Consider the following 20,607-nt stretch of genomic DNA (forward strand, 5'->3'; position numbering starts at 1 on the left):
GTCAACAGTGACATTCTTTTCTGAGGTAGAGCCAATCTTTTTTTTGGTTTTGAGACAGAGTCTTGCTCTGCCGTCCAGCTGGAGTACAGTGGTGCCATCATAGTTCACTGCAACCCTGACCTCTTGGGCTCAAGCAATCCTCCTGCCTCAGCCTCCTAAGTATCTGGGACTATAGGTGCATGCCATCATGTCTGATTAATTTTTTAACTTTTTTTGTTTTTAGAGATGGGGTCTCACTATGTTGCCCAGGTTGGCCTCGAACTCCTTGGCTCAAGCGATCCTCCTACCTCAGTATCCCGAAGTGCTGGGATTATAAGTATGAGCCACGGCACCCGGCCAATAGAACTAATCTTAACAAATTTATAAATGGCCCTGGAAAAAGAAATGTAGAGTTTAAGTTCCAAATCTACAGTTGAAATTATACCTAAAGTAGGAGATGCTAAATTCATGACAGTAAACTGAAAGACTTTGCACACTTCAGCAAGCAAGTGGCAGGTCATCTTCAATACAGACAACGGTAAGATAACATGTTTAGGGAAAACTTATTTAAACATAAAACAATGGGGCCAGGCATGGTGGCTCATGCCTGTAATCCCAGCATTTTGGGAGGCCAAGGTGGGCAGATCATTTGAGGTCAGGAGTTTAAGACCAGCTTGGCCAACATGGTGAAACCCCGTCTCTACTAAAAACACAGAATTAGCTGGGTGTGGTGGCCTGTAATCCCAGTTACTAGGGAGGCAGAGGCAGGAGAATCACTTGAACCAGGGAGGTGGAGGAGTGAGCACTCCAGCTTGGGTGACAGAGTGAGACTCTGTCTCAAAAAAAAAAAAAAAAAGAAAAAAGAGAAAAAAAAAGGGAACTGGGAGCAATCTTAAATTGTTTATTAAAAATGTCAGCAAAATGCATTGCTAAACAGGCCCATGATTTTAGAAATATGAAAAATGAGTACAGTTATGTGGCAACTGCCTCTGGAAAAATCATGTGCAGTTGTGACTTTCATCATGTGCAGTTATGATTTCATGCTAGGAGAGATAAACGGATTAGATAAAGGTCCATGGAAAAAATAATTGAGATTTGGGGGCTGTTGGACACAAACTGAATAATTACATTCTTTAGAAAGGCTGAAGAGGAAGCTAAGTGAACTCCATAAAGCTATGAAAAATATGAGAGGAAATGAGAAGTATCTGACAAATTTTACAATATCAGAATAACTGAGTGTAAACTTTATAACTTTTTTTTTTTTTTTTTTTTTGAGATGGAGTCTTGCTCTGTCGCCCAGACTGGAGTTCAGTGGTGCGATCGTGGCTCACTGCAGCCTCTGCCCCCTGGGTTCAAGTGATTCTCTTGCCTCAGCCTCCCCAGTAGCTGGGATTACAGGCACATGCCACTACTGCCTGGCTAATTTTTGTATTTTTAGCAGAGACGGGGTTTCACCATGTTGGCCAGGCTAGTTTCAAACTCCTGATCTCAAGTGATCTGCCCGCCTCGGCCTCCCAAAGTGCTGGAATTACAGGCATGAGCCACCCTGTGCCTGGCTAAACTTTATACCTTAAGAGAGGTAAATTTAAAACAAAATGGAAGCACTGCTTTATATGATGGGCTATCAACTTACTAAGTCTTTACTACAAGTAGTAAAAATATAAATTTTTAGAAATTTGGATAAGTTAATCGATGCAGACCCATGTCAGGGAATGGGACAAAAAAGTCTAAAATATATCCCTACTTTTGAGGGGAACACTGAATGAATTATCATGCCCATTTCTTTAGATCTCTTCATAGGGCCTTAGTTTAAAAGCATGATAGTCATATTTTGAAGTTGTAAGATAGCAAAAATGTGAAGGAGACTCTATTGAGAGAAATCTCCTTAAATACTAAGCAAGAAAGAACTGCAGATTGGAGCCAAGTACGGTGGCTCATGTCTGTAATCCCTGCACTTTGGGAGGCTGAGGTGGGTAGATCACCTGAGGTCAAGAGTTCCAGACCAGCCTGGTCAATATGGTGAAACCCGGTCTCTACTAGAAATACAAAAAAATAGCCGGGCGTGGTGGCGTGTGCTTGTAGTCCCAGCTACTTGGGAGGCTGAGGCAGGAGAATCGCTTGAACCCGGGTGGTGGAGGTTGCAGTGAGCCAAGATCGCACCACTGTACTCTAGCCTGGGCGACAGAGCGAGACTCTGCCTCAAAAAAAAAAAAAAAAAAAAGACAGAAAGAACTGCAGATTGATCGTGACAAACCAAATATCTTGGCTAATTAGAAAGAAAGGCACTTTTGCAAGAGGAAATGAGCAAAATAGTTTTCTGCTGTCCAGGTCTCCCATTAAACTCTGATGTACCCCTCAAAGCACTCAGCAGTTATATAACAGAGTGAGTTTGTACTTAGCATGTTACTGATTTACAAACTCATAAGCAAAAATAAAGAAGTGTAAGTAGTCTGTTGGTCCAAGTTTCAATAAGGGGGCCTTTTTTTTTTTTTTGAGACCTGCTTTGTCATCCACACTGGAGTGCAGTGGCACAATCTTGGCTCACTGCAACCTCTGCCTTCCAGGTTCAAGCAATTCTCCTGCCTCAGCCTCCTGAGCAACTGGGACTACAGGTGCGCACCACCACGCCCAGCCAGTATTTGTATTTTTAGTAGAGATGGGGTTTCACCATATTGGCCAGGCTGGTCTTGAACTCCTGACCTCGTGATCTGCCCACCTTGGCCTCCCAAAGTGCTGGGATTACAGGAATAAGCCACAGAGCTCAGCCAAAAGGGGCCTTCCTTTTTTTCTTTTTGGCTCACTGCAATCTCTGCTTCCTGGGTTCAAGGGATTCTCCTGCCTCGGTCTCCCTAGTAGCTGGGACTACAGGCAGATGCCACCATGCCAGGCTAATTTTTTGTATTTTTAGTAGAGACGGGGTTTCACTGTGTTAGCCAGGATGGTCTCAATCTCCTGACCTCGTGATCCACCCGCCTCGGCCTCCCAAAGTGCTGGGATTATAGGTGTGAGCCACGGTGCCCGGCCCAAAAGGGGCCTTTCTAAAGGCATTTTATAAAAGGTGTTTGAAACACAAAACTGAAAAAACAAAAAAACAAAAAAACAAAAAAAAAACCTTTAGTTTAACAAAGGTAATCTAACGCTTATCCAGTGCTTTTTCCGCCCCCATATCTGGAAACAGGTGTGGAAGTGAAAAGAACACGCCAACATAACAGAAAATTATTTTCTTTCTTTCTTTCTTCTTTTTTAGATGGAGTCTAGTTCTGTTGCCCAGGCTGGAGTGCAGTGGCGTGATTGCGGCTCACTGCAACTTCTGTCTCTGGGTTCAAGCAGTTCTCTTACCTCAGCCTCCCAAGTAGCTGGGACTATAGGCACCCACCAGCACACCCAGCTAATTTTTTTGTAGTTTTAGTAGAGACAGGGTTTCGCCATTATTGGCCAGGCTGGTCTGGAACTCCTGACCTCAGGTAATCCGCTTGCCTCGGCTTCCTTTCAAAGTGCTGGGAATACAGGCGTGAGCCACCATGCCTGGCCACGAAACGATTTTCTTTTCTCTTCTCTCTTTTTTTTTTTGGAGAGTGAGTCTCTATCACCCAGGCTGGAGTGCAGTGGCAGGATCTCAGCTCTCTACAACTGACACCTCCCGCGTTTAAGTGATTCGCCTGCTTCAGCCTCCTGAGTAGTTGGGACTACCGGGGCCCTCCAACAACCTGAGTAATTTTTGTATTTTTAGTAGAGATGGTGTTTCACCATCTTAGCCAGGCTGGTCTGGAGCTCCTGACTTTGTGATCCGCTGCCTCAGCCTCCCACAGTGCTGGGATTACAGGCCTGAGCCAACGTGCCCGGCCCAAAACTATTTTCTACTCCAATGTGCAAAGCAACCTAACAAGAAAAACCTTGAATATTTATTCTTACTTTCCTTGTTAATGATTAGGCTGTATTAACCTCTTATTTTCATTTGAAAGTCATCTGGTTTCAATGATAATTGCTTTGTCATCAAAACAAATAATTTTCTTTTAATTTAGTTTGATGACTGACAGCATGGTTAGAACATAAACAATTTTAAACTTCATTATTGTATATTTTTTTCCTGTGAGGAATAACTAGCTTCAACATTTTCTAGAATGTTTTTCCTATTTTGTTACAAAAATGTAAGCAGAATAAAAGTAATTTTTAGGAGGTTGAGTTTAAAAGTTTTCACTAAATTAATTAATTATTATTTTTTTTGAGACAAAGTTCACTTTGTCACCCAGGCTGCAGTGTAGTGGCGCGATCTCAGCTCACTGCATCCCCTGCCTCCCTGGTTCAAGCGATTCTCATGCCTCGGCCTCCTGAGTAGCTAGTATTACAGGCGCCTGCCACCACGCCTGACTAATTTTTGTATTTTTAGTAGAGATGGGGTTTCACCATGTTGGCCAAGCTGGTCTCAAACTCCTGACCTCAGGTGATCCACTCGCCTTGACCTCCCAAAGTGCTGGGATTACAGGCGTGAGCCATTGTGCCTGGCCTAAATTTATTTTTTAAATAAGTAAGTCTAGCTAAAGGTGACAAGGCTAAATACAGTAATGTGCATGTAAAAAGAAATGAACTTGGGAATGTATGGTGAGAAGACAAGTTTCCCATTGACCATTCAATTAACAGCTTGCATCACATTGCAACTGTCTTTCCTTGTTGATAATATGTGAATGAGTTAAAGAAATAGAAGAAATTAAAAGGGAGAAAGATTAAAGTCTGTGATTGAGGTAGCAAGAGTTCAAAATAAAGTAAATGCTTCTAGAGAAAGCAAGTAAAAGGGGCATGAAGAATTCCACTATAAATCATGCTAAGTGTGCTTAGACATTACAACTCCAGAATTACTCTAAGTGCTACCTTTTCTTGATGAATAAAATGCAAGTAAGTTACCTTTGGTACCCACACCTAACTGCGCGAATAGTCAAAATATCCTGTAACAGAATCGATCAAGACCACTTAAAATTGCTTAATTTTGATGGTACTTTGTGATAAAATCATGAGCCAACTATGAAAGACTATCTACCAGGCCCGCCTTTTCAAAAACTAAACATTATTGGGGTGTGGTTGGTTGATTATGAAAAGAGAAACTACACTAATTCTTGGTAGTTTTGACAATGCCTTTAATGATAAAGAAGTGTGTTTAACATGTGTCTCTCATATTCACTACGGTAAAGTTTATCAGTTTAACTCTTTGCAAACAAGCAAGAGATCCTGCGAGCAGGAAGCTTTTCTGTGGAACTCCTGACAGAACACAAACCATAACAGTTACTGCAAAGCTTAATGCAAACCCTCTAGAGTCCACGTTGACAAATTCTTTAACAAGCCCTGTGGTTACAGGGAAGCTGGTTTCACTGTGACTCACTCCTGCTCAAACAGTTTACTGGAAATGAAGGGGAGGGGGAATTTTCAGAGAAGTCATGTGATGGCCAGACAAACCACAACCAGTAAAGGTTCATCAGAGTCAAAAACAGGTCCCAGCAACAACTGACACCCGGAGTGTTCAAATGGTACTAAAGTGTATGAAAATGTGTCCTGTTTAGTTTCAGACCATCTACACCATAAACTCTTTCATGAATCTGTATATGTAAAGGAAAAACTTCATAGCAGGAAAAACCGGCAGGCATTGACACAGTGTAGGCAACTGCAACTGCACACACTTCATAGGAAAATGTGCTTAAGAGAATAGCATTAGTGGAATGCCAAAGCACTTTTTCGTGAGTATGTAAATAATCTTATCAATTCCTTTCCCATAGTCTTTAAACTCAAATGATCAAACACATATTCTATCATTATCAAAAGAATCCTTCACTTTGACCCTATACTTTGGAAAGGGATGTTCACTAGATAAATGTCTATTTTATTTTACTACATTAAAAAAAAAGGCATTGGTCATAACTACCATTACAATGGATAAACTGTTTTTTGGTTTTATATTTTCACTAGTAAAATAATGTAAATAGCTAGAAACTTCTGAAAAGGACAAAGATCCTATTAAGCTAAAAAATAAGACTTTTTTCAGCCTTAAATTTAATACAAATTAGTAAGGTAAAAGATGCTAGTATTAAAACTCAATTTGGGGATTTAGCTTCAATATACAGAGTAGGTAGCAATTATTGAGTATTAATTACTTGAATTACTATAGTCCTAAATAGAACCTAAAAATGTTCCCTTAAAATAAGATTAAATTCCGAAACTACAAAATAGCCTTTGGGGAAATATTCAGCCTAAAATGGTCTGCAGACTCATGAACGATACTCAACAGAAAGACAAGCTAATTGATAGGAAAATAGAGGGAAAAAAAACTCATATTCTTTTCTTTTTTCTTTTTTTTTTTTTTGAGATGGAATCTCACTCTGTCACCTAGGGTGGAGTGCAGTGGTGTGATCTCGGCTCACTGGAACCTCTGCCTCTCAGGTTCAAGCAATTCTCATGCGTCAGCCTCCCAAGTAGCTGGGATTACATGTGCCTGCCATCATGCCCAGCTAATTTTTGTATTTTTAGTAGATACAAGGTTTCACCATGTTGGCCAGGCTGGTCTTGAACCCCTGACCTCAAATGATTCACCTGCCTTGGCCTCCCAAAGTGCTGGGATTACAGGTATGAGCCTGAATATGTTTTCACGATATTCTTTGAAAACGTGAAGTTTTAAGACTTTTATATTTCTGATTTAATTTTAAATTTCCTATTCTGATAGCAATAAGAAGCAGCAGGAAATTTCACATAGTCAGCAACCTAACACTGTGAGAAAGAATCCAAGTAGCAGGTCATTAAAACAGACGGCATTTAGGAAAGTAAACTTATTCAAAACATATTCTTGTAAGTAAATATGTACAACAACATTTCTCCTCTATTGTGTAAGCTTTAAATACAAAAATACCACAACCACTCCCAGACTCCTCCATTATTTCAGTAATACTGGCTGCCCTAATTTTTCAGGATACATCATGCAAATAAGTTCTTTTATTTTTCAAATTCTTTAATTCCTAAAGTATCTTTAATTTTCCCTTTTGGTTATATAGCTTAGAGAATAAACAAATCACAAGAATCTTCATTTATTTCTAAAGTATAAAATATATAATTTTACAAAAGTTGTTTTACTCAATGTGAATTAAAATTTCCAAGTCTAAAAAAATTTTTTAAATTAAAAAAATTTGCAAGTCATTTAACTTGGTGTCTTTTACATTATCTTCAGATGACAATTGCTCTCAGATGACTATTAAACTCAAAGATGCAAAACAGTTAAATCTTCCTTTCTTTGTAAAATTACTGGTGTTCAATTACATTTTACATTTTGCAGCAAAATAAGACTGAATATTAACGGACATGTTTCATGTAATGCTACACTTTTTTTTACTGTTATTTCATCATCTATTCAAAGTATCCACTGCATGAGTAGTATGTGCAAGAGTAGGCAGGCACTGTTGAAACTACACACATTTTTAAGCCCCCTTCTGAAGGAGTTTATAGACTCCTAGAGAGATAAGAAAAGTCTATAAATAGTTTTAAAAGAAGGTAGAATGTGATAAGTGACACAAGAAAGACATAGCTGGGCTGAGATAGGAATTCAGAGACAATTTGAGAGGAGTGAAGGGGGTGAGGTAGGGGTAGGAAGGGAATCATAAAATAGTTCACAAAGAAGCCAGCAGCACATAAATCAAAAGGTAAGAAAATTAAAAAGTAGACATGCAGATGGGAAGAAATGACATACTAAGTAAAGTTATGAAAAAGAACAATACCGCATAGTGGTGGAGGAAAAAGTTAAATTATTGCAAATGATCAGGTCAGTAATTTTTAAACTTAAAAACTTCAGAGTTCTTTAAATAAAAGAAATCTCTCTCCCTCTTCCTCCCTCCCTCCTTCTCTCCCTCCCTCCCTCTAATCACACACACAGACACACACACACACACACACACATACACACAGACACACACAATTTTTGATGTTGAATGGGTATTCTAGCAGCTTTTTAAAGTTCAACTTGAAAACCATCAATGCAGAGGATAAAAAACTGTTAAAGGGAAATCAGAAATAGTTGTAGGTTGGGGCCAAGTAATGAAGAAAATTGGGTTAAATAGTTTAGATTTCACTCTATACACAGTGGGAGCCATCACAGATTTTTGAGCAGCAACGTTCCACAAGTAGAGATATTTTTCAGAAAATTATTTTGGTTACTTTGTGTGGGAAAACATTGGGAGAAAAAAACTAGTAAAGAGTAGACCTACTAGGAAGCCGCTGGCAATACTTAGGTAAGGGTTGATAATAAAGGCCTGAACCAGTAGTGGGAAGGGAGAAGAGAGGGCATATAAGATACTATGGAGATAGAATCAACAGGCCTTAAAGAATTAATTACTGGGGATGGGAGGAAAGGCGGGAGTCAGATGACTCAGATTTTGACCCAAAGCGATTGTTAGGATGGTGATTAACATTAACAGAACACAGGAACCAAGAAGGAAAAGAAGATCATAAAGATAATAATTAAACCTTGCATAAAATGGTCAACAAAGCACATAAACAGCTATCTAGACCTAACTTTTATAAATGACGCTAAAATTGCTCAAGGTCAGAGGAAGCTACATTCATTCATGTCTGCCTCTCACAGACATCTAGTGGAAACATGATAGAAAGCCAAGAGCAAAAGGAAGTCAGCTTAGTGGAAAAATACTGCCTAATCTCAACATTGTACTCAGAAAAATACAGCAGGTATCATAATAAATCAGAATACAAATAAATGCTTTAATCATCTTTTTTTCCCCGTAAAACATCTATAGTATGACATCCAACCATTAGTCAACACTGGAATTTAAGCAAATAAAATTGTTTCATAACAACAATTTTTTTCTTTTTTTTTTTTTTTGAGACGGAGTCTCACTCTGTTGCCCAGGCTGGAGTGCAGTGGGGCAATCTCGGCTCACTGCGAGCTCCGCCTCCCAAGTTCATGCCATTCTCCTGCCTCAGCCTCCAGAGTAGCTGGGACTACAGGCGCCCGCCACCACGCCTGGCTAATTTTTTGTATTTTTTAGTAGAGACAGGGTTTCACCGTGTTAGCCAGGATGGTCTCGATCTCCCGACCTGGTGATCCACCCACGTGAGCCTCCCAGAGTGTTGGGAGTACAGGCATGAGCCACCGCGCCCGGCCACAACAATTTCTTAGTAAAATCACATACACCATTTAACCTAGTTGGAGAGCACATGGCAAAGCAATGAGAGCCAAGTGTTTTTTTTTGTTTGTTTGTTTGTTTTACTTTTTTGGCTGATAAACTTATTCTACTAAAGGGTTTTCCCTTCAAGAATAAAAAACCATATTTTCTAACTCATTCTCATGCAATCTTAAAATTTAAATTTCCACTCATAGTTACTGATTTTACTTAATTTGCTGTTTTAGCTACAGTTGACCCAACTTTTCCATATTTTATTGCTTCTATCAAATTGGAGGTTTTACCAAATACACGTTATCTATAACCAGATCCCAGCAACAAAGTCAGATAAACTTTGGATCTTTGCTAAATTGATTACTATAAGAATTTGTAAATGATAACCAATAAGCTGTGATTAGAAAGATGTCGGTAAAGTTATAGCTTAGCAAATAAGAACCCAGTATCTTTTAAACTAAGATATTAAAATCACTTGGAAAACAGTGTTGGAACAATATACAGTTAGTTAATTACCTAAGAAAGAAAAAAGATTCCTACATCATATCATATGTAAAAATATTTTCATAGATTAAAGACTTAAACATAAAAGAATAAAACCATAAAAGTATTAAAAGAAAATACAAGCCAGGCGCGGTGGCTCACGCCTGTAATCCCAAAACTTGGGGGGCCGAGGCTGGCAGATCACTTGAGGTTGGGACCTCGAGACCAGCCTGGCCAACATGGTGAAACCCGTCTCTACTAAAAATACAAAAATTAGCTGGGCGTGGTGGCATGTGCCTATAATCCCAGCTACTTGGGAGGCTGAGGCAGGAGAATCACTTGAACCTGGGAGGCGGAGGTTGCAGTGAGCCAAGATCACGCCACTGCACTTTAGCATAGCAACACAGGGAGATTCTGTCTCAAAAAAAGTAAAATATAACAAAACATACCCAGTAAATGACATGGAAATACTACTGGGAATAAGGAAAAATACTGGTAGCATATGACAAAGAGCATCTTCTTAAATATGTAAACCAGTAAGAAAATGAAAAATACGTTATAAAAAATAGATACATGCACCAGTTAGATGAACATTCTATTTCTTCTTTTTTATTTGTATTTTCAGCATTTCATTATAATAAACATACTTTGTAATAAGAAAAAAACTTGTTATAGCAAAGATGTAAAAATATTTGATGGAGTGGAAAAATGTTCACATTTTTAGATTCAAATCAAGTCACAAAACAACAAACAATATGATTTCACTCTTAGGTATATAAAAATTTATAGAGAAAAGACTAAAGGGCACTCACCAATTTTCTACAATGAGATGTATCACTTTGTAATAAAAAATAATTTTATAATAACATCGGTATCACATGTCTATGATACTGTGAAAAAGGAACTTGTGACTAAAATTTATGGTATGATTCTAATTTTTATAAAAAGTTATGTATGCAAAGAAAGCAGTCTGGAATACAGTGATTATTACCCTACTATGCTGGGGAGAAGGTATGTGAGCTTTCACTTTTTACTTTACAATACTTCTGGAATGTAAGAATCTTATTACTAAAAGCACTTGTATAATTAAGACATACGCAGATCTGTAAAACGTAATATAAGCAAAGGGACTAAGACAAATTCATGATTGAAAGCATTGAAAATCTTCTTTGCCAAGCCATAGCAAGAAACTCTCCTTTGAACAACAGTTAAAACATTAGTACCCTCTCAGATAATTTATAACACGGAAAACTGGAACAGTCTCTTTCCACCTATTCTCCCTCACCCCTTCAACTGAAAAACAACTATAAACAAATAAATAAAAATTAAAAATCTTATATAACTTATCTGAAACTGGGAAAAAGTATGTAAGGAAAATTATATCCACATCCACTGAAATCTGTAATAAGCCACAAAATTGATGGAAACTGGTGAAAAAATCATGAAAAGGAATAAAGAAAAGAAAAATCAGGCTGGGCACAGGGGCTCACGCCTGTAATCCCAGTACTCTGGGAGGCCCAGGCCGGTGGATCACCTGAGGTCAGTAGTTCGAGACCAGCCTGGCCAACATGGTGAAATACCATCTCTACTGAAAATACAAAAAATTAGCCAGGCGTGGTGGTGGACGCCTGTAATCCCATCTACTTGGGAGGCTGAGGCAAGAGAGTTGCTTGAACCCAAGAGGCGGAGGTTGCAGTCAGCCGAGATGGCACCAGAAAATATTGCTACATTATAGTATGGTAAGCACAGTACTACTACCATGCCCAGCTAATTTTCTGTATTTTTGGTAAAGATGGGGTTTCACCACATTGGCCAGGCTGGTCTCGAACTCCTGACCTCAAGTGATCCGCCCACCTTGGTCTCCCAAAGTGCTGGAATTACAGGTGTGAGCCATTGCACCAGGCAACAGTATATAATTTCTAACAAAGAACATGAAACAGTATGTGTGTACATTTTGCTCACTGGATTTTTCAGTATAGACAAGCAAATATGAAATTAGGGACTGAGAAATGTACAGTTTATCTTAAAATAGTGATTTTAATTATTGGCTTTGCAGGATGAAAATAGCCAAACCCCATAACCAACAGAAGTATTGTGTGCAGTCTGGTTTCCATGACTCAAAGAAAAAGTGGAATTAGAGAAGATCCCCTCAAAAAGTAACTAATCAGGGACAGAAGAGATGTAAGAAAAAGATTATTACCCCAACAGTAGATAGATAAAGACTGAGAAAAGAAATGGTCAAAGTCTTCAAGAGCTCAAATTATATGGATAAAATAAAGAATTCTTCATCAAATTCTAGAATATCTTAGTTTTTGGAATTGAGCTTTTAGATGGCAATAAGCTTATGAAATTCATTATTTAAAATTCTAAAATCAAAACCCTGCAAAGAATGAAATAAGTCTTCTAGTCTGATATTCTAGCCAACGTAGGGTGTGCTATGGATGGGATTCCTGAGAGATATCACACAGAGACAAGGCACTCACTGCACTCCGTGAGCAATACGAATGACTTTTCCTAGTTTAAACCACTAAATATTGAGGTGATTTGTTGCTCAGTAATAGACAACTGGAATACTCTTTGTTCTAAAAACAACCCCAAAACATAGAAAACAGAAACGAGAACTCAATATTTGATGAAGTTAGCATTAATAAATGAGGACAGGAGAAATAGAAGAAAAGATTATACCTGAGAGCGTACAGGGGAGGGATATGGAAGAGAAGCAAAATACTTTGCCCCACAAAACTCCAAAAGAGCTCTTCAGCAGAACTGCCAGAAGAGGCTGGCATAGGGCTGAAAACAAGGAGAATGCAAAAGACTCCCAGGTCCCATCCCTACTCAGCACAGCCAGGCAACTCTCTCTCTCATATCAGTAGGAGACATAGTCTCTAGACAAAAGTGAATGTTCTGGGCTCTGGACATACTTGTGCTTGTGTTTGTGTAGGTATTCACAGACGGAACAGAAAGTGAGTTAAGCAACAGTCCACATACTAAATGGAGATCTCTAATCACTCTTCCCCAGTCAAGCTTTAGCATGTCAGCAGCAAGGCTGATACAGATGTTCTTTGACTTACAATGGGTGACGTGTCTCAACCCCTTTGTAGTTGAATACATCATAAATCAAAAATGCATTGAATATGTCTAACCTACCAAATATCATAGCTTAGCCTAGCCTCCCTTAGACATCCTCAGAAGACTTACATTAGCCTATAGTTGGGCAAAATTACAGTATACTGCAGAGTATGGACGTTTACCCTCATGATCACCTGGCTGACTGGGAGCTGTGGCTCACTGCTCTACCTGGCATTGAGTGAGAGTATGGTACCACATATCGCTAGCTCGGGAAAAGATCAAAATCCAAAATTTGACCTATGGTTTGTACTGAATGTATATCACTTTCATACCATTGTAAAGGTGAACAATCATAAGTCGAACCATTGTAAGTCAGGGACTGTCTGTATTGCCTAGGCAAGAAATTGAAGGATCCATCATGGAGAAACTGAACTATCGCCAAGAAAAGATCAATAGACACTGATACATGGAGGTTCTCAGTAAATATTAAGCCTGGATGCCACTTGACTGTACAATAGGGAAGCCTCACCATCCTACACCTGGCCTCTACACACACAGCTTCCACTTAGCTTTTAAGTGTCTTATTCTCATATAAACAGACAAATAAGGATTATCAGGCTTTGAGGAAAGCCTCAAACTCCAAATTGAACAAAGAAAAGATGATGCCTGAAAAATACATACAAACTGCTTTTTGAAAATAAATATGTAACAGCAGAAAAACATTTTGATATAAGACTTAGAAGATAAACTTGGGAAATCTCATAGGTAGTAAAATGAGATAAATATTAGAAGCAAAAAGGTTTAAAAAATTAAAAGGATGGGCATAGAAGGCCTAACATTGAAGCAACTAGAATTCCAGGAAGCAAGAATAGAGACTAAAGAGGGAAAACTCTCACATAAAAAATACAAGAGGCCGGGCGCCGTGGCTCAAGCCTGTAATCCCAGCACTTTGGGAGGCCGAGACAGGCGGATCACGAGGTCAGGAGATCGAGACCATCCTGGCTAACACGGTGAAACCCTGTCTCTACTAAAACTACAAAAAACTAGCCGGGCGCGGTGGCGGGCGCCTGTAGTCCCAGCTACTTGGGAGGCTGAGGCAGGAGAATGGCGCATACCCGGGAGGCGGAGCTTGCAGTGAGCTGAGATCCGGCCACTGCACTCCAGCCCGGGCTACAGAGCAAGACTCCGTCTCAAAAAAAAAAAAAAAAAAATACAAGAATATTTCCCAAAACTAAGGAACAAGTTTTCTGAGCACCTATCAGAGGACATTTTATTTGTTTTTTGTTTTGTTTTGAGATGGAGTCTTGCTGTGTCGTGCAGGCTGGAGTGCAGTGGCATGATCTTGGCTCACCACAACCTCCGCCTCCAGGGTTCAAGCAATTCTCCTGTCTCAGCCTCCCAAGTAGCTGGGACTACAGGCGCATGCTACCACACCCAGCTAATTTGTTTTTATTTTTAGTAGAGAGAGGGTTTCACCATGTCGGCCAGGCTGGTCTTGAACTCCTGACCATAAGTGATCCACCCACCTCGGCCTCCCAAAGTGCTGGGATTACAGGTGTGAGCCACCGTGCCAAACCCAGAATACATTTTAAAAAGACTATACCTCAGATAATGAACCTAAAAGCTTCTGGAGAGAAAAACAAACAAACAAAACAAAAGTAGACTGCTTATAAAGAGGACTCAGAAGGGCATCAGTCCTCTGGATACCAATTACAGAAACTTGAAGACAATTGAACAATGCCTTCCAAATTCTAAGTATAGAAAGTGATTTTCAACCCACAATCCTATATTCAGTTAATTAACTGTGAATGAAGAACATGTTAGTTTAGAATGTAAGGTATCACATTTTTCCATTTACTCCCCCTTTCACAGGAAGTTACAGCAGAATATGTTCAAGCAAAATGAGGGTGTAAATTAAGAAGGAGGAAGACAAGAAATCTGAACCAAGACAGAAGCAACTGTGCGGAAGGCCAACTGAACAGAAATTCCAGAATGAAGTGGGAGCAGGGAGGGCTCTAGAGATATCACTTCATGAAAAAAAAAATGGAGTTGATATAATTTTATTTGTGTTATCATGAGGTGTTTTTACAGAGCTGTTGGAGGGGAGAGAAGGCAAGCCAGAGATTTAAAGAGATTATGCAAATTTGAAAATGTTAATTCCAAGAAAAAAAAGCTTTTTTTTTAAAAAAGGGGAAATAATCATAGTACCTTAGTTTACTTATGAGAGAATAACTCTCATACCCATTTGGAATCCAAGTCATAGCATAAAAATGTGTAGCTGTAAGCCACCTTATACTTATTCCACTTCAACCTGCTGATTTCATATAGATAAAAAAAGAATTTTAGAGATGTTAAATGATATACATTAGTTAGTGCCATAACTCAAAGAACTATCAGTTGTCACAAGTCTCACCCATCTACTTCTGTGGACAGACTGGCTTCAGTAATCGGAATATACCAGTAATGCTGGCATTCTGAGTTTTTGTTCTACCTATAAGTATGTGAAATTTGGGAAGTAACAACTAGATCTACAGTTTTCTATAAAATTAGAAGAATGGTACCTTTCCAAACTCCCTCAGAGTTAACACAAGGGTCATATTAGATATTGGATTTTTAAAATGCTAATAATAATTTAAAAAGTTTATATTTGTAATAATTATTAGCATTAATATAAACATTATGATGTCATGACAGGCATAGTATTTGGTTGGCAGATAAGGCAAAGCAGATACCAGGGCAACTTGCTCTTTTCACAAAGAGCAGATGTTCATGGCTCTTTATTTCATTTGTTTTATATCTGGCTATTCTAAATTCACATTTGAAAGTTTTGTATTTAATTAAAAACTATAACCATATTTGGTTGAATTCTATTTCATCATGCTTCTTGTTTTTTTTTTTTTTCAGTGGGGTCTTGCTCTGTTGCCCAGAGTACAGTAGTGCAAATGTAGCTCACTGCGGCCTCGACCTCCTGGGCTCATGCAATGCTCCTGCTTTAGCCTCCCAAGTAGCAGGGACTACAGAAATGCACCATCCTACGCAGCTAATTTTTCATTTTTTGTAGAGATGAGATCTTGCCATGTTGCCCAGGCTGGTCTTGAATTTCTGGCCTCAAGCAATCCTCCTGCCTCAGCCTCCCAAAGTTCTGGGTAATAATGCATTTTTTAAAAGCCTAACTGACTTGAAGATGGAGATTCAATCTTTCAACAATGTTCTTGGGAATTTTCCTGAAAACGAAACACTCTGTTGAGATAATTGAGATAGAGGCTGATACACAGATTGTGATTAGGTCAAAAAAGCCTCAACCAATTATGTTATTGCTTGCCTAGGCCTAGCATTTAGTATTTTTCTGTTTTGAAAGTTTACCTTGCTCATCTTGAGGACACTGTCTAGAATACTCCAGGGCATTCATTAATCTGACTGAGGCAAAGGAAAGACTGAACTGCTGAATAGTTTGAACTGTTAAGTATTATTCACAAAGAAAGTTCAGGTCAGGCGTGGTGGCTCACGCCTGTAACCCCAGCATTTTGGGAGGCCAAGGTGGGAGGATCACTTGAGCCTAGGAGTTTAGATGAGGCCAGCCTGGGCAACATTGTGGGACCCTGTCTCTACAAAAAATAAAAATTAGCTGGCCATAGTGGTACATAACTGTAGTCCCAGCTACTTGAGAGATTGAGGCTGGTGAATAACTTTGTGTTTTTTGAGACAGTCCCATTCTGTTGCTGAGGCTGGAGTGCAGTGGCACAATCAGGGCTCACTGCAATCTTTGCCTCCCAGTCTCAAGTGATCCTCCCAACTCAGCCTCCCAAGTAGCTAGGACTACAAGCATGCGCCACTAGGCCCAGCTAAGCTTTTTAAAAATTATTTTTATTTTTTTATTTTTATTTTTTGGAGGGAGTCTGGCTCTGTTGTCCAGGCTGGAGTGCAGTGGCACGATCTTGGCTCACTGCAAGCTCTGCCTCCCGGGTTCACGCCATTCTCCTGCCTCAGCCTCCCGAGTAGCTGGGACTACAGGCACCTGCCACCATGCCCGGCTAATTTTTTGTATTTTTAGTAGAGACGGGGTTTCACTGTGTTAGCCAGGATGCTCTTGATCTCCTGACCTCATGATCCGCCCGCCTCGGCCTCCCAAAGTGCTGGGATTACAGGCGTGAGCCACCGTGCCCGGCTTAAAAATTTTTTTGCAGGCCAGGCGTGGTGGCTCATGCCTGTAATCCCAGCACTTTGGGAGGCTGAGGCGGGTGGATCACAAGGTCAGGAGATCAAGACCATCTGGCTAACATGGTGAAACCCCGTCTCTACTAAACAAAATACAAAATATTAGCTGAGCATGGTGGCAGGCGCCTATAGTCCCAGCCACTCGGGACTGCCACTGCACACCAGCCTGGGCAACAGAGTGAGACTCCGTCTCAAAAAAAAGAAAAAAAAAAAAAGAAAGAAAAAAATTTTTTGTAGAGACAAGGTCTCGCTGTTGCCCAGGCTGATCTCAAACTCCTAGGCTCAAGTGATCTGCCCACCTTGGCCTCCCAAAATGCTGGGATTACAGGCATGAGCTACCACACCCGGTTGGAGCCTAAGAGTTTGAAGCTGCAGTAAGCTATGATTACATCACTGCACTCCAGCCTGGGTGACAGAGTGAGACCCTGAATCAAACAAAACAAAACAAAACAAAACAAAAAAAAAGGAAGAAAGAAGCAAAGAAAGAAAAAGTTCTACTATTACTATTGTCATATATACTACTACATACTGCTTACTAGTTTAAAGTTTTAGTAACTACTTAAGAATTTGATATAATTCATATACTCCCTTAGCAAACATTTCAGCAGCTCTGCACACTCTGTGGAATACAGAATGAAGCTGCTTTCAAGGGAGGAAAGGGCCACTATAGATATAGCCATATAGTAAGATTTCTTTCTTTCTTTTTTTTTTTTTTAGAGACAGGGTCTGTGGCTTAGGCCAGAGTACAGTGGGATGATCATAGCTCACTTGCAGCCTTAAACTCCTGGGCTTATGCAATCCTCCTGCCTTGGGTCCTCAACGTGCTGGGATTACAGGAGTGAGCTACCACATCTGGCCTTTGATGTTATGTTTAACAATTAATTCAGAAGTTCTATTATTTTGGACTCAAAGCAGCAGTCTGCTTGGTAATATCTCTAAACAAACAATGGAGAAAGCAAGTTTCAGCTCCTTAACATCACTGGCAACATTAATTTACCCTGGTTTCTGACAAGGTGTTTTAGTGTATTAAGAGTTGTCTTATTGCATTTTTCTGTAATTTTCTATTCTAAGATCAAGATTATCTTTTATATTTTGACCTTTCTAAATATTCTATATCAAGTAGTACTTTTCTTTCTTTCTTTTTTTTTTTTACTTTAGCAGTTTTGTTCTTCAGAGTAACTACTAACAGTTTTACCTTAATAGCCTCTTTAGGAATAAGTAAAGTGTTCTATTTTCTATCCCCACTGTTCTTACTTGTGCAGACTCTGCATGTTCCAGCATCTCTTCAAATTCCTGATACTCTTCATCATCTGGTTCAGCACCTGAGAGGCGAGCTGCTCTGGCCATGAAATATGGAGGCAGCTCTCCAATTGCTGTACCGATACCCTAGGTGAAAAACCAAAATACTTACAATGAGGTTCTGTTCTCAACGGTGACACTTAATAGATCAAACCCATACTCTTCTATATCACCAGAAGCATTTTGAGACGCAATATATTGGGGGAAAGTATATGCTACATAACCAAAATAATAAGAGTTTGAATCCTGGCTCTAATTCTGACCTATCTGATGCTAGGCAAGATAATACACATAAAACCCTTAAGACAAGCCAGGCACAGTGGCACGCACCTGTAGCCATAGCTACTCAGGATGCTGAGGCAGGAAGATCACCTGAGCCCAGGAGTTTGAGGCCAGTCTGGGCAACATTGTGAGATTCCTGTCTATGGAAAAAAAAAAAAAAATCTTGAGACAACACCTGGCGCATCGTAGACATTAAGTAAATTTTAGTTCTCTAGAATCTCTACTTAGACTCTGTTATTTTTATCATTTGTGCTCCCCCGCCTTTCTGATATCTAAATGATCTGGTAATAAGAATTCACCAGTGGCCAGTCATGGTGGCTCACGTCTGTAATCCCAGCACTTTGGGAGGCCCAGGTGGCAGATCCCGAGGTCAAGAGATCGAGACCATCCTGGCCAATGTGGTGAAACCCCATCTCTACTAAAAATACAAAAATCAGCTGACTGTGGTGGCGCGCACTTGTAGTCCCAGCTACTTTGGAGGCTGAGGCAGGAGAATCGCTTGAATCTGGGAGGCGGAGGTTGCAGTGAGCTGAGATGGCACCACTGCACTCCAGCCTGGCAACAGAGCAAGACTCTGTCTTGAAAAAAAAAAAAAAAAAGCCGGGCGCGGTGGCTCAAGCCTGTAATCCCAGCACTTTGGGAGGAGGCCGAGACGGGTGGATCACGAGGTCAGGAGATCAAGACCACCCTGGCTAACACGGTGAAACCCCGTCTCTATTAAAAAATACAAAACACTAGCCGGACGAGGTGGCAGGCGCCTGTAGTTCCAGCTACTCGGGAGGCTGAGGCAGGCAGGAGAATGGTGTAAACCGGTGAGGTGGAGCTTGCAGTGAGCTGAGATCCGGCCACTGCACTCCAGCCTGGGCTACAGAGCGAGACTCCGTCTCAAAAAAAAAAAAAAAAATCAACAGTATAGATAAAAATTCTCTAGGAAATCTTCTGGAACTTCAGAAGTTGCTTTAATTTAAATACAGTGTTTCTTCTGTTGAGTTAAAACTTTTAACAAATTGTGGTCAGGAAGCCCTTTGAAAACTAAACATTAGGATGAATAAGTTTTCTTTTTTTTTTTTTTGAGATGGAGTCTGGCTGTCGCCCAGGCTCTCAGCCGGATCTCAGCTCACTGTAAGCTCCGCCTCCCGGGTTCACACCATTCTCCTGCCTCAGCCTCCCGAGTAACTGGGACTACAGGAGCCGCCACCACGCCCGGCTAATTTTTTTTTGTATTTTTAGTAGAGATGGGGTTTCACTGTGTTGGCCAGGATGGTCTCGATCTCCTGACTTCGTGATCCGCCCGTCTCGGCCTCCCAAAGTGCTGAGATTACAGGCGTGAGCCACCGCGCCCAGCCCAGGATAAATAAGTTTTCTTTTTCTTTTCTTTTCTTTTTTTTTTTTTTAAGATGGCTCTCACTCTGTCACAAAGGCTTGAGTGCAGTGGCACAATCTTGGCAATTCTCCTGCCTCAGCTGCCCCAGTAGCTGGGACTACAGGTGTGTGCCACCAGGTCCAGCTAATTCTTATATTTTTAGTAGAGTCGGGGTTTAACTATGTTGGCCAGGCTGGTCTTGAACTCCTGACTTTAGGTGATCCACCCACCTTGGCCTTCGAAAGTGCTGGGATTACAGGTGTGAGCCACCGCACCCAGCAAATAAGTTTTCACTACAGGAAAAACGTTTATTTCCTCATGACATTGACTCATATTCCACTCACTTGGTGGAATTTTTCCTTTTGTGTGTGTGTGTATTTCTATCATGAGATATAATGTCTGTTTGTCCAGTTATCCAGGCTGGAGTGCAGTGGCGCGATCTTGGCTCACTGCAGGCTCCGCCCCACGGGCTCACGCCATTCTCCTGCCTCAGCCTCCCGAGTAGCTGGGACTACGGGTGCCCGCCACCTCGTCCAGCTAATTTTTTGTATTTTTAGCAGAGATGGGGTTTCACCATTTTAGCCAGGATGGTCTTGATCTCTTGATCTGCCCGCCTCCGCCTCCCAAAGTGCTGGGATTATAGGCGTGAGCCACCGCGCCCGGCCCAACTTTTTCCTTTTCTTTAGAGATAGTGTCTCTCTCTGTCACCAGGCTAAAGTGCAGTTGCACGATCATAGCTCACCGCAGCCTCAACCACCC

The 20,607-nt window shown here is 40.4% G+C and overlaps 1 protein-coding gene across 3 annotated transcripts in view; it reads right to left on the reverse strand.

Annotated features, from left to right (window-relative positions):
• VMP1 (vacuole membrane protein 1) overlaps positions 1-20,607 on the reverse strand; it is a 136,688-nt gene that overhangs the window by 53,528 nt on the left and 62,553 nt on the right. For all 3 annotated transcript variants that reach the window (XM_021928255.2, XM_021928256.2, XM_021928257.2), the window contains exon 7: positions 18,159-18,290. In XM_021928255.2, the coding sequence (XP_021783947.1) occupies positions 18,159-18,290 (132 nt within the window). The remainder of the gene's footprint in view (positions 1-18,158; positions 18,291-20,607) is intronic.

The sequence above is a fragment of the Papio anubis genome, chromosome 17, assembly GCF_008728515.1.
Source record: "Papio anubis isolate 15944 chromosome 17, Panubis1.0, whole genome shotgun sequence".
Lineage (NCBI taxonomy): Eukaryota > Metazoa > Chordata > Mammalia > Primates > Cercopithecidae > Papio > Papio anubis.